At 54.6% G+C, this 13,355-nt stretch overlaps 1 protein-coding gene across 1 annotated transcript; it reads left to right on the top strand.

The window, feature by feature from the left end:
• Positions 1 to 1,675: 1,675 nt before the first annotated feature.
• B0T26DRAFT_756924 (uncharacterized protein) lies at positions 1,676 to 2,613 on the top strand (the record flags this gene model as incomplete). The annotated part of the gene is made up of 3 exons (XM_060446180.1): positions 1,676 to 1,763; positions 1,854 to 2,147; positions 2,219 to 2,613. 3 exons carry the CDS (start codon positions 1,676 to 1,678, stop codon positions 2,611 to 2,613), a joined length of 777 nt encoding a protein of 258 aa, XP_060290220.1.
• Positions 2,614 to 13,355: the final 10,742 nt, after the last annotated feature.

The raw sequence follows: 13,355 nt of genomic DNA, 5'->3' as shown, positions 1-13,355 counted from the left end.
AGTTGACTTTCTAATCACGGAGCTTTGATGGCACCTCCCTAATATGAAGCAAGAAATAATGAAAAAAACCCAAGGCCCCCCCCCCTGGCCGCTAGAGTCGCAGGCGCTCTTCTGAATCCCGTACGCCCTCGAGAGGCTGCTAGAATGTGGGGTTCTCCGACGCGTCCCCGAAAGGCTGCCACTCTGGCAGGTCCTCTTCTGAATGAAACGCCTCCTCGAGAGGCTGTGCCTCGGTGGCCTCACCCGCCTGCGCCTCTGCTGCGAGGGGGTTGCGGTCGGCGGCTCCCGCGAGCTCCTCAAAGGCCCCATCCGGCTGCACCTCTGCTGCGACGGGGTTGCGGTCGGCGGCTCCCGCGGGCTCGTGGAGTCTGTTCCAGTGGTTGCAGTGTTCATCCCAGGCAGCCAGGGCCACGGACAGCGCCGAGTCGGTATATACCGCCGGGTCCATAGGCAGCCCGTCCTGCTTCATACCTGCCACGGTCAAAGGAGGCCGGGGAGGAGCCTGCATGTACAACGGGGCCCGGCCCGGCAACGTTGGGGCAGACTGCGGCGGGTGCGTAAGGGGCCCGAGGCCTGGCTGCGCCGCCGCCGCCGGCCAAGTTCGTGGGATCGGAAACTGCCTGTAGGGCCTAAGATCTAGCCCAGGTCGTGGGATCGGCAACGGCCTGTGGGGCCTGAGACCTGGCCAAGGTTGTGGGATCGGCAACATGGGGTACCCGGGATCTGGCTGCACCGCCGCCGGCCGAGGTCGTGGGATCGGCAACGTCATAAGGTGCCTGAGGCCCATCTGATCTATTGATGGAATTGTTCGACGTTGTGATGCCGTGCCCTGCGTGTGTGTGGCAGGCCGGAGCATGTTGCTAGTGTGAGGTCTCAAGATGGAGAAGAGGTAGTTGGACGTTGGACTGTTGGTGGTGTGAGGTTTTAGGGGATAAAAAAAAGGAGGAAGATGGAGAAGACCATCACTGTCTACATAGAGAAATATAACTTTATTACAGCCGGCCAACCCGACCTCGGTAATGAAATGAAGCTTTTTTTCTTTTCCGGCGTAACTCGGGAGTCACCAAGGCAAAAAACAAGGTCAGGCCGCCGGCGGCGCCTGCGTCCATATCTTGAATCTAAATTAGATGTCTCTGCAGAGCAGAGCCTTTAGGCAATAGCCTTTGATGGCCTGATAGCCTTTGGCCAAGTCTAGATAACACATTCTACTCCACTAATGGTCTAGATGATGCGTCCACACTCGATCTATTCAGCAGAGGCATCTAATTGCCTCTGCTGAACAGAACCTTCAGGCGTACCTCGCGGCTTGGCGGTGGCATTCCTGCTTGAGTCGCCAGGGCCAAGGAATCAGGCTTTCATCGGCGCAGACTTCCTGTAGGAGGTCAGTGCTAAGTCCACGGGAGCCCGCCTCTCGACAAAGCTACGAGACACGCAATGTCATCGTCACTCGAACGTAGCCTGGCACTGGAGGCATGGTAAATCTTCCTGGGTAATTCAACCTAAGAGAAGGCCGCCATACCCCGGCAGAGGACAACCCAGAGATTTTAGATGACGGCAAGAGTGAGTTCAAAATTGTATTCATCGAAATCCTAGAAGCGCGCATCGCTTCTAGAGGGACTATGTATGTGCCCCAGCATCGGGGCACCTGCCTCACGGATCGACCCGACACAGCAGTATGTATCCCCAAGCCCAAGAGCAACAGGAGCCCAACGTTTTCTCAATGCGCCAACTTCCTGACACGCAAGTGGCCATCTTCATCGGCCGTGCAGATATCTTGGAGGATATGTCGACATAACATACCTCCAACGTCCCCCTCGAAGCAGAGACGACCTAGCGATTTACGCTCCATGCAGGCGTTGGAAAGACGGAGCTCGCAAGAGAGTACGCATACAAGTACAAACACGAGTTCGACGCTGTATTTGGGGTCGGGGCCAAGCGAGCAGAATCCCCCAGGAACGCCTCTACCACCATTGCCTTGGAGCTGCACCCTGAGGGAGCAAAGGTTCATGGCGACCCGATTCACAACCTCGGGCTGGTTCATCGTTGGTTCAGGGTGACAAACCGGAGGTGGCTACCACTCGAGGCAGCCTGGGCAACAGCAGAAATCCAGGCATCCACGGCCGCCAATGGCTCTGTTGACCTCGCAGGTTCTGCAACTCCTACTGGTTTCTCGTCCCCCTCCACCACGGCCTCGGTCATGACAGGACACAACTTTCAGGGCACCCATTTGCTGCAAAGCTCGGAACCCAGACCAGCGCCCAAACCAAAACCGCGTCATCCCACACGCCGCCGTCTGCGGCTCCCGACGCGTTTGAAGCCTGTCCGGACGTGTTATGGCCTGGAAGCAGCACGAGCGCATGGGAGGAGGGCACGCCGACCCATGGGGTTGCCTTTGGGGCCGACGCCGTGTCGTGTGTCGGCCATGGTAGCAGCGCCAACCGTGTCCGGGACGCCAGACGGCAAACGGGTGCACAGTGGTGGTTTGTCCGCGGGGCCCTCTTCGACGCACAGCGACCTGAGTCATCGTCGCCGCCTGTTGTTTCCTCGGTCCGTTGCTTCCCGCAAGCGCTCCGGGGCCCGGGGGTAAATGCGTCTTTCGTCTGGGGCTCGTGATGGAATCTGAAGGTGGCCAGCCGCCCTGCTTCTGTCTCGACACGCTACTAGCAACGCTGCGACGAACGACACGCTATTAGCAACACTGCGACGAACGACACGCTATTAGCAACACTGCGACGAACGAGAGGTGAGTTTGGAAACTGCCACTGCGTGTGCGATCAGAGAGCGCTCGGCTGGGCAGTTTCAACCAAACATGTGTGTTGGATGAACACATTCAGAATGTACAAGCCGAAAATTCCATCACGGCGCCAGTTTTTGTTGGGGAGGAGGGTACATTTCTGTATAGGGGCTGACACTGGCCTTGGGGAGCTTGGTTCGGAGCCCGGGCTCCCGAGTCGGGCAAGGTGAGCGGCGACCGGATTTCAAAGCCTGCTGCGACAAAAGCGAGTGTGGGCAGCCACAACCTTGGAGTCAGATGACTAGGAAGAGCCTCGTTTGCCGCAAATGCGCGCCGTCGCCGAATTTTAAAGCCTGCTGCGACAAAAGCGAGTGTGGGCAGCTACAAGCTTTGAGTCGGATAACTGGGAAAAGCCTCGTTTGCTGCAAATGCGCGCCAGAGGCCTGGAGCTGGGGGAGCCAACAATTTCGTGGCCCTAGGAAGGAGCCCCTCTACGCGAGTCTCGTCCGTCCGGTTCGAGGGTGTAGCTGCCCCTCCAAAAGTCGTTACGTAATTATGCCCTCCTGACGGAACTTTGCTACCAATTAGGCTACCAACGATGATCTTCGCCGCCAACCAGGCTACCAACGATAATCGGCCCCTATAGAGGCCTTGATGCCTACATTGTTGCCTAATACCGGTCTTTTGGTCGAAGGATAAATAAGCCCTACTTTTCTTTTATTTTTTCCCTTGAATAGATCAAGACTTACATACTGTTGGAACAACGCGCATTCCAGCCACATAGAGGTGGCTGTAGCGACGCATTCATCAGCCACACAGGCGGCGGTGGAGGCGCAGGGGTCCCAGATTCCATATAAGTGGCCTACAACCACCTCTTTCTTGTAGATAAACATAGACAACAATAACCACCACTTAAACCACCAACTTTCGGCGAGCAGCGCGCCCTGTTGTTTCCAGTACCGGTACCTGTCATTCCAACACATACACTTCAATTGAGCTACATTGTGGCCAACAAAAGTTCCGTCGTCCCACACACACGGCCTCACCCGCTGACGCGCACGCGCACCACCCGAGGCACAGGAAAGATTTGTCACTGTCTGGGTGCGCTGGGGGAGGTGATCCCCCCTATTGCCTGCTATGGCAAATCGCGCACACCTAACGGCACAGCGGCCGTCGGCCTGCATCAGGCCTGGTAATAAGCCGCAAGAGCCACGCAGCAAGCAACACGCAAAACAACAATGCAGGTGAGCACAATGTATAGCGACGTTGCAAGTTTCGCCCGACTGGCAGGTCCTTACTACCCTTTCCACACCATTGTGGACGACGAGGGCTGGTGGAGAGGCTGCCGGACCCCGTTCGGCCCACACCATCGTGGACGACGAGGGCTGGTGGAGAGGGGGCAGCCAGCATCCAACATTCGCGCGTACCGGGACCTTTCTTAGCCGTTAGGGTGCGAGGCTCATCCGGCCAAGTTTTTTTTTTTTTTTCATTCCTTTTCCTTCTATCTTTTGAAACAACTATTCAGTTAGTAGATGGCTTTTTTGCTCCAAACCACGCAAACGCTGTTTGCCCCTTCGGTTGTCAACGCATGTCAGCCAGCCGAGATCAGACGCTCGTAGGCTCCTCAGGAGACGGCTCCTCCGTCACAAACGCGCGCCTCCCCTTCCATGCCTTGCGCAAAGCAGGATGAGGCACCCCATTTCCTCGGTACTCCTTCAGGGCAGCATCCTCAAGCCATGGCCCACTCCCTCCAGACTCTGATAAGCGGTGCGACACCGGCTTCCTTCAGGATGGTGGTGAATTAGCCTCCCTCGACGTAGAAATAGTCGTCTTTTCCACCATCCAGATACACAGACATAAGCCCGCTAAGGTCTGTAGCCGTCCACTTCATCGGCCATGCGGACGTTCGAATCCCACTCGGGACGTTGGCCATGTTTTCGAGGAGCATGTCGCGTCCGGCCCGCAATATCTCCAGCGGCACCCTGTCGCCCCTGAACCTATCACATACAACACTACACCAATTGAGGGGAAAAGAGTGCTTTTTTTCTTCCAGAAGGAAAGAGAGAGGGGCATAGCCTAGATACCCTGCTTTTTATGCATCCTTCGCTTCGTTGATCTATGCCACATGTGTGGCTTAGTGAGTGCGCCACGTATGCAGACCCTCGGCTTCTTCCGACACCAGCTTGCCGCAGACCCAGCCGCCGAAGTCGCTCAATTCGGCATTCCATGACAAAGTCGAGGCGGCAGTCCGCCCCGCCGGGGACGCCGAACACGGCCCGACGCCCCCCAGGGTCGGGGAAGGCGATTCTCCAGAAGCCAATTTCGGTTCCGTTGGCAGATTTGACGGCGAACCTTGTCTTGGTCAGGCCCTCGGCCGACTCAGCTTTGGGTACCAGTGGTGAGTTGGTATCCGAGCCCTCGCTGAGCTCTCGCTGAGCCGGCTGACTATGGCCCGTGCCCCACCTTGCGCTCGCCGGCCTATCGTATTTTGGGATCTCCACACCAGGCCACCACACAAATGCAGCCTAGATCCCAGTCTCTCCATCCACTCAGCTGATTGCGCAGCTGAGTTGGGTCTAGTACGCTAGCGCTACAGCGCTTCCCAGTTAGACAGGCCGCTGTAACTAGGCTAGCTTGGCTGATCGAGCCGCTGTGGCCCCCTATTGACCTGCCTGCCCGCGGGGCGTGCCAGCGAGTTGGTTGCTCGAATGCGTATAAGGCCTCTCGCTCGCTCCACGTCTGGCCGGCTAGCCGTAGAGCTAGCCAGCTTCCTGCGCATCTTATCGATCAATTGACCTCTTTTTAACTATGGCCCGCAAGCGACAGAGGGCGCCGGCGGCGCAGCCGGCTCCGGCTACGGCTCCGGCTGGCGGCCAGAGTGGGGATGTGATTACGGTTAGCGGCCTACCCCCTGTCCTAGGCTTGGGACGCGTGCAACGCGACGCACACAACAACGCAGAACTACGCGCCAACGCGCAAAGCATCCTCTCGGTAATCCACAATATGCGGCCAAAGAATACGACCTCTACGTACGAGCCAAAGCAGCGGGAATTCCAAAATTTCTATAGGCTACAGCAGTATTACGATGGGGATACCGTCACAGAAGACAAGCTCCTTTACTTCCTCACCAAGAGCGTCACCAGCCGGCCGTTACGAGCCAAAAGCCGGAAGGCGGCCGTGGATACCCCACAAGAAGAGACACGGCTAGCCTGGCGATCGGTCCGTAGCTATATCACGGCAATTACGGATCTCTACCGCACGCAAAAGGCACGCGGTATGAACATCCACCCATCTCCACGCGAAGACAATGTCCGGGACTATCTCAAGTCCTTACAGCGGCGCGATGCCGAGCAGGCCAAGACCAGCTATGCGGATAAAGGTTCTGATACTCTGCTGGATGGCTATACGGAGCTGGAGTTCGAGACGATATGCCACGAGCTGTGGGTACATACAGCCACCGGCCCAGCCGAGAGCCACCTACGGACCCTTGTCGACCTGCTTCTTGGCCACTATATGCTCACACGTGGAGGCGACCGGAGGGCTTTAGAGCTATCCGATCTATTTACCTTTGAGTTCCCGGACGAAGGCCCTACTCCTTGTATGCCGTTAATTATGACGACGCGGGCCGGGAAGACCAACCAGCACGGCCGGCTCGAGACAGCCGGGGCCCTACGGAACCGCAAGCCACTGATTTGTGCATTGAGCGGCCTCGCATTTTACCTCCTTTTTCGCTGGGATCTTACAGAAGAGCCGTTCCCAGACTTCAGCCAGCGGCCGGCGTGGTACGACATCCGCCTGATTACGAGCAGTAGTACGGGGCGGACGGCAGGTCTCTCCTACAACTCGCAACGGGAGTGGGCGGCCCGGGCCCTCTCATATGCCGGGATCAGCTCCCAAAAGAAGACACACATCGGCCGTAGCTCGGGAGCGAAGGTGGCCGAATTGAAGGGTGTTAGCGAGGATCAAATCCACCGGGCCGGCCGTTGGAACCAAGAGCAGATGATCGGCTGTTACCTCAACTCCCTGCCCCGCACGTTTATGCGTACTATGGCCGGCCATCCTCCGCAGATGGGATGCTTTGAGGTCCGGAGGGCTGGCGTGGCGCCGCCAGCCGACCTCCTTTCGATGATTTGGCCGCAGTTGGACCAGTGGCAAGGCCGGTTTGGCCCAGGGCCTGGCCAAATTAACGATCTAGCTGCTATGGGCTTTACTAACCTCCTTTTTTACCTCCGTGGGGTAGTTCTACAAGACTCAGCTGTCCTGATGGATAGGTTCCCGAACAGCCCAGTTTGGAGCCACCCAGTATTCCAACACCCGGGATATAAGCCATTCGCTAAGCAGGTGGCTGCTTTCGTGCAGGAAGAAGAGCGGCCCAGCCAACTGGCTGTGTTAACCCAAGCGCTTCCAGTCCTATCAGACTACTTAAAATCGATCGATGCTCGTAATGAGGCCCGGGTCCTAGAGCTCACAGCAAAGCTCCAAGCCACCGAGATGCGGCTTATCGAGGCCCAGTCGCAGCAGACAGTTAAGCTCCACAATATCCTTTCTGCTGGTCTTACAGTCCATATACAAGCAACCGCTCCACAGCCGGTCCTAGCCGAAGCGGGCCAACGAACTGGCCCTATAAATGGGCCGGGAGCTGGCCCTATGGCTAGGCCGGGAGCTGGCCCAGATGAACAAAGCCAGTATGGCTCTGCTACTAGCCGCCTTTGCAGCCCGGCTCCCACAATTAGCTGGCTACCGGTCGAAGGAGGAGAAGAACAGCCGCCACAGTACCGTATGAGCCGTGCAGTCAGGACGGTGGCAGACCTTTGGCGTGAGTGGACTGTTGGCCTCCAGGGCGGGCCGGCCGTGGCTACTCTTGATCGGAGATGGGGGAACCGGTGGCGGGCCGGCCGGCAGACTGAACTGCAGTGGTATTCTTTACGGTCCGAAGTTGTTAAGGAGGTTCAGCGGATTGTGCGAGCCCAGCGTACGAGCGAGGAAGCTGCCGTCCGCATAGTTCATCTTCAACAGCAGCAAATTGGCTGCTCCATTGACAAGTTTTGTAAGCAGCTACGGGCCAGCCGCAAAGCAAGACTTGTGGGCCATAAGCCAAAATAACTCGCAAATAAAACCACCTTTTACATTGCTTTTCGAGCCATTTTAGAGCCCCGATTAAAACCCTCCTTTAAACCTTTTCTTCGAATTTTTTGACCTTTTTTTAAGACCCTTTTTGCACTCTTTTCGTGGCCTCCTTCGGCGGGGCCGACAGTGCATATGGTAGGATCTTTTAACGTGCTGATCGCACGGGCGTTTTTTGGCGCTAAAATGCAGCTAAGCGGCTGAATCACCCACCACCTGGCCCACGTGGATATAATATCCACTTTGGCCTTGGTCTCCATTTTGGTCTTAGTTTGAGAGGCTGAGGGGGTGTTGAAAAAGGTGTTGGAGAAAAGCTCGGTCGAATTGGAGAGGCGATGTGTGATTGATGGGTCCTCTGCATTCGGTGCTGGGGCGGCTTGTATTTCCTGTACGCCTTGGTTCGCCGGCGTGTTACCTCTGGTGATGGAGGCTCTCGCAGCGGCTGCAGGTTTTGTTCCATGCGTGCCAGTCGTCGGAGCCTTCCAGGACGACTGTCTTTTCTTTCGTCTTCGACTGTCTTTTCTTTTGTTGTCATCTTATTTTTTCGTGTGATGCGTGTGTAGACAGCTCTGTCGGAATAGAGGCTTCAATAAATGCGTGTTGTTGTGTTAGAATGTCGTTGTATTGGAAGATCTAGCTCCCGGGCCCATCACTCTCAGAAGCTAAATAGCATGCAAAACAGTCAAGAATGAGGGTATTCGTAGTGTGTGTGTTGATTGATGTGTGCAGAAGAACTCCGCAATCCCACTCTATGAACCCATTTTTCACGCAGATGTCGGCGCAACAGCAGCAACAGCCGGGGCCAGATGCAACCCCAGCAGCAGCAGCAGCAGGCGTATATGCCGCAGCGACCCGATAAAGCCTCCATTATGGCACTGTACAACTACCCACAGCTCGCGCCGACTACGTCACCGTACCATCAGGCCCCGCAGGGCGCCCCCGTAGCGAGCCCCCCACCAATCCAGCAGCAACGGCAGCAACAACAGGGCTCGAACCCGTTTTTCAGGGCTCAGACTTTCCCGCCGGCTCATCAGCAACAGCAGACGCAGCAGCTGCAGCAGCTACATACAGCAGCAATCCCTGCAAGTACAATATCAGCAATCCCCGCAAGCGCAATATCAGCAGCCTTCCCCAAAGAGAGGCGTAGCAGTAGGCCCTGCCCCTCCCGTGAGCAACAACCCGTTTATGATGAGCGCCAGGGATATGTGGTGATGAAGAAATTAGGGGGAGTTATTGTGGCTGTGGTTGTGGTTAGTCGATTCTTATCATATTTTTTTCTGGCATATTTCAAGAGGTTTTGGCATGTTATACATGTTTCTTTCTTTATTTCCTCTTTCTAATTACTTTAGCTTTTTGGACGGAGGAAGCTAAAGGAGGATCATTATATATCGCCGCACCCGCACCTTTTTCCCCCTATCACCATCTTCTTGTATATATATAATATCTCGCCATTCCTCCCGCCGCATTTTGAGTTACTTGTGGACGACATTATTCATCATCATTATTGCTGCTACTACTGCTGCTACTGCTGTTCTTATTGGTTATACTTAGTACGTACCGACTATGTACGTACTGGCGAGGGCGAGTAACATGCACACACTCATATATATATAGGTACGCACGCGCAACTTTTCATATTTCGTATTTTATTTGTCTTTTGTCGGCTGTTTTTGTTAGGTTGTATCTATACTAATCAATATGCAACTTTCGACTTTGGACAATGTGTGCATAGGCTAGCTAACTCTACAGGGAGGAAATCTCCCTCTAAATTGTGTGGGCGAAATCTCCAAGCCGGGGCCAGTGTGGTGCAACCTCGGAAACATTTAACGCCCCCACAAAGTTTCTCAGCAAATGTCCAAAACGAAAAAGAAAAGAGAACTCTGACACACACACACACACACACACACACAACTAGAAGCCATCCTGTGCACATCAAGAATAGAATGTGCAAGAGAAGCTTCTTCTCCATGACACCAAAAAAGCGGCGTTCACAGCGAAAAAGAAGGAAGAAAAGGGTGGGAATCAAAAATTGTGGCCAACGCACGCCCCGAAAGTCATGATCTGGCAGCCGGCAACTGCGGAGTGCTATGCAGGCTGACTGCTATAGAGCAGGGGATTCTTGAGCTCCCTACTCCTAGCCAAGGTAAGTATGAGGGAAAAAAAAGAAGAAGGAAGAGGCGGGAGGAGGACCGCCTTTTCATGTAAAATCAAGCTGGCGTGTACGGCTACAAATTCGGAGGCTCCACATCTCCCTCCCTCCCGCCAATCAGGGTGAGCCGGGGGGGTGGAGGACCCCAGTGGCTACCTAGTGTGTGGACCTAATTCTAGACTAGTTCTAGGCGCCGGTGTCCTTGTCTCCAAGCCACCCCGCCAGTCTGCTTTCATTCTGCCCCTCGAGCCTTTTCGAGCCTTTTACCATCTGGCATTCTAGTCATGTTCTTGTTTTGATGTTACTGACAAGCAGATCAACACCTTGTTCACATTCGGCTCCCCGAGCCTTCTGGCTTCGGCATTTCTCCTCCAGAAACAAACAGCATCTGAGAATGCAAAATCGTGATAAGAACTCACATCCGCTTGAGACGACTAAAGCAAGCCCCGATCATGCTACAAGTTAACTAGCAGAGCCTGCTAATTGGATACCAGCTCACATCTAGCTTTCTACGGTTGCAATACTGTTTCGCTCAATCTCGACCTCTTTCTAGAAAATTTTCTCCGCCTCTATGGTTTGTACTGTTTCTCAGGGTTCCAGTTCTGCTTCATCTCTCAGTAGAACTTCCATGTCGTCGCCATCACTGAAAAAAGCTAACGCGCCGGATTTGACAGGAGCCCTGTTCATCCATGACATATTCCACATACCATGACCTTTGAGAAATCAAGGCCCGCCGCAATAGGGTTTGATCTTCTATACCATACCTGGCCCGTCGAGAACGAGCGGCTCACCAACTCCACGTGTCAATCTTGCTGTCAGCGTGCATCTCGAGGGCAGCAGAAGCAACAGCGAGAGGGAGAAAACATTGCCAGCATCTGTGGCAACCTCGACTTTCGAGAAACACGGACAGGTAAGCCAGCAAGCCAGTCAAGGAGCAAACCGAAGACTGGTCGTTCTGCAACAGAAGTTGCTCTACTCTATACTGCGAACCCTTTATCGATGGTCAAGGAAGAGTGAAACGCCTACTATACTCCCTATCAAGCCTCTTTCTTCTCGTGCCAGTGGCTCCCCATGCTTCGCACTGCTTCGTTTTATTCTGTTTGCTCAGTGTGCAGTTACGTGCACACGTCTTACGCCTGACTCGGTCAATCACCATGCCCACGCGGTTGCCCTCGAACTAGGACGCGCCTTAGATGCGTGCAAGACAAGATCGAACCCCTAAGCAATGTTTTTTGAGTACGGGACCTTCTCGGCTTTCACTACGTGGGATCTCGTAATTTATCTGTTGTTATATCGCCTTTTGTGTGTCCCAAATCCCTGGGGACGCAGAACCAGCAAACCTGTGTGTGTGTGTTTTGATCTCCTGAACGCCCGTCATGGTGGGCCATGTCCTGACCTCTTGCGCATGCATGCATCCACGCCAACAAGATCAAGGAGAAAAAACCCCCCCGTGCATCCCATAAAGGGCATAGCCTGCCCTGCCTGGTCTCCATCCCGGTCTCTCAAACATTGTCCCTGCCTGGTCTCCATCCCAGTCTCTCAAACACTGTATTCTGTACATGGCTGCCTGCCGTCTGCTACATCACACACCGTAGCCAAGTCCCTATTTCCCTCGGTCGTCTTGCCAGATATAGATGCTAGATTTCCGTGTGTATAGGTAGACAACTACCTGGCAGCCGAAGGCTTCCACCCTTCACATGTCCATTTCGTCATCTTTGTCACTGTCGCTCTCCGAACTACCCTCCTCTTCGCGTGCGAGTTTGAGTTTGGCATTGAGCAATGCTGACATGCTGCTCGCTCGATCCTCATCGCTTCCGACGGGTGCCCTGTCTCGCAAGCGTGGCATGCACCACACTCCCGAAGCTCTCTCGATTCCAATTTGTTGCGCTCTCCCTCACGCATGTGGCATCAATCACGCTCTCAGAACTGCACGCCCACGCTCAACCGCATCCGCTCAGGCATACTCGGTCATTTTTGCGCGCCACCACGAACCGATCCACTTTCTGTCATGCCTTATTGTTCCTGGACACGCGGCGGTGCTGCTGGTGGTGGTGGCGCGAGAGAGGCGTTGGATCAAAAAGCGATACAGGATAATTTCTACGAGCTCTGTTGAGAAATATTGGCAATCCCAGCATTCTGCCAAGCGTGGTGAAAAAATAACGCCAATACTAGTAGTAGCCGCCGAAAACAACGACGCAATCCGACCAGCCGAGCCTGACAGCGAAGCCGAAAAAATCGAGGGCGGTGCAGCAAACAAAGCCGGAAGCGAAAGCGTAGGCGACAAACCCCAAAGCGTCAACGCAGCCGACATATCCATCTTTTTCAACGGCCCCGGCTCAGAGCAAAGGGATGATGCTATTTCGGGCCATCTATTTGGCGGCTACGAAGAGCGAAAGACACCTCACTCTCGGTCTCATTTACACTCGGGACGACACGGAAAATCAAGTCGGAAAAAGCATCTACGACCCCTGTAGCAATGTCAAGAGTAACAAAGATGCCGTGGAATATATCAAGATGTGTGGCCGCAATCGCGCGACGACAGGAACGGACCTCACCGTCTTCTACCATGCTCATATACTACTCGGCCACTTCGGCCCACATACTACTGGCCACTTCGAAGCATACGTAAAGAACGGACCGTGACAGGAAGCGTTTAAAGATGGTCCTCGTCCTCGAACATGCGACCCCCGAAGATATTGCCGGCATGACTGAATTGACCAAGTCGGACCCCGGAAAGCTCAATGACAAGGAAATCGTTGCCCGAGACATGCACGTCTGTTTCGTCGTGTTACAGCACTGATGCAAATACAGTGGTCGGGTTGATAAGAATGGAAGCCGTATTCGGAATATACGGTTTTCCCTGCAACTTCATATACACAATCCTGACGCCCGCTTTTGAAAGTGGCCTGTTCGCGCGACAAATCGTCACCGACTCAATCCTGGACCCCAACAACGATGGCCACGCCAGGGTGGTCGAAGTGCTGAAGGGTAGGGAAGCAGGGGCCCATCAGGAACATGACGCAATTCTTGACTCGGTTACTCTGATGGCTCTGCAGGCGTGATGTTGCCCTCCCCTGTGGGCATGGACGCGGTCACACACTCACAGTGGGAAGACTCACAGTGGGAAGACTCACAGTGGGAAGACTCACAGTGGGGGGAGGACTCAAAAGACTATAGCAGCCTCCCACGATGTTATGTTGCTATCTTTGCATCCCTACTCGGCTTCGATGGGAGGATAGTACTCGCGAACAGGTCATTTTGTGCATGGTAGTGTCGAGGAATCCATGCATCCATGCGACAAGTGTAACCCCATAGGCCGACTGACCGCTCTCACAAACCTGCCTCGGT

The sequence above is a fragment of the Lasiosphaeria miniovina genome (assembly GCF_030549165.1).
Source record: "Lasiosphaeria miniovina strain SMH2392-1A chromosome Unknown B0T26scaffold_8, whole genome shotgun sequence".
Classification (NCBI taxonomy): domain Eukaryota; kingdom Fungi; phylum Ascomycota; class Sordariomycetes; order Sordariales; family Lasiosphaeriaceae; genus Lasiosphaeria; species Lasiosphaeria miniovina.
Note: the sequence above shows the minus strand (reverse complement) of the source record. Positions and strands in the feature narration are given on the sequence as shown.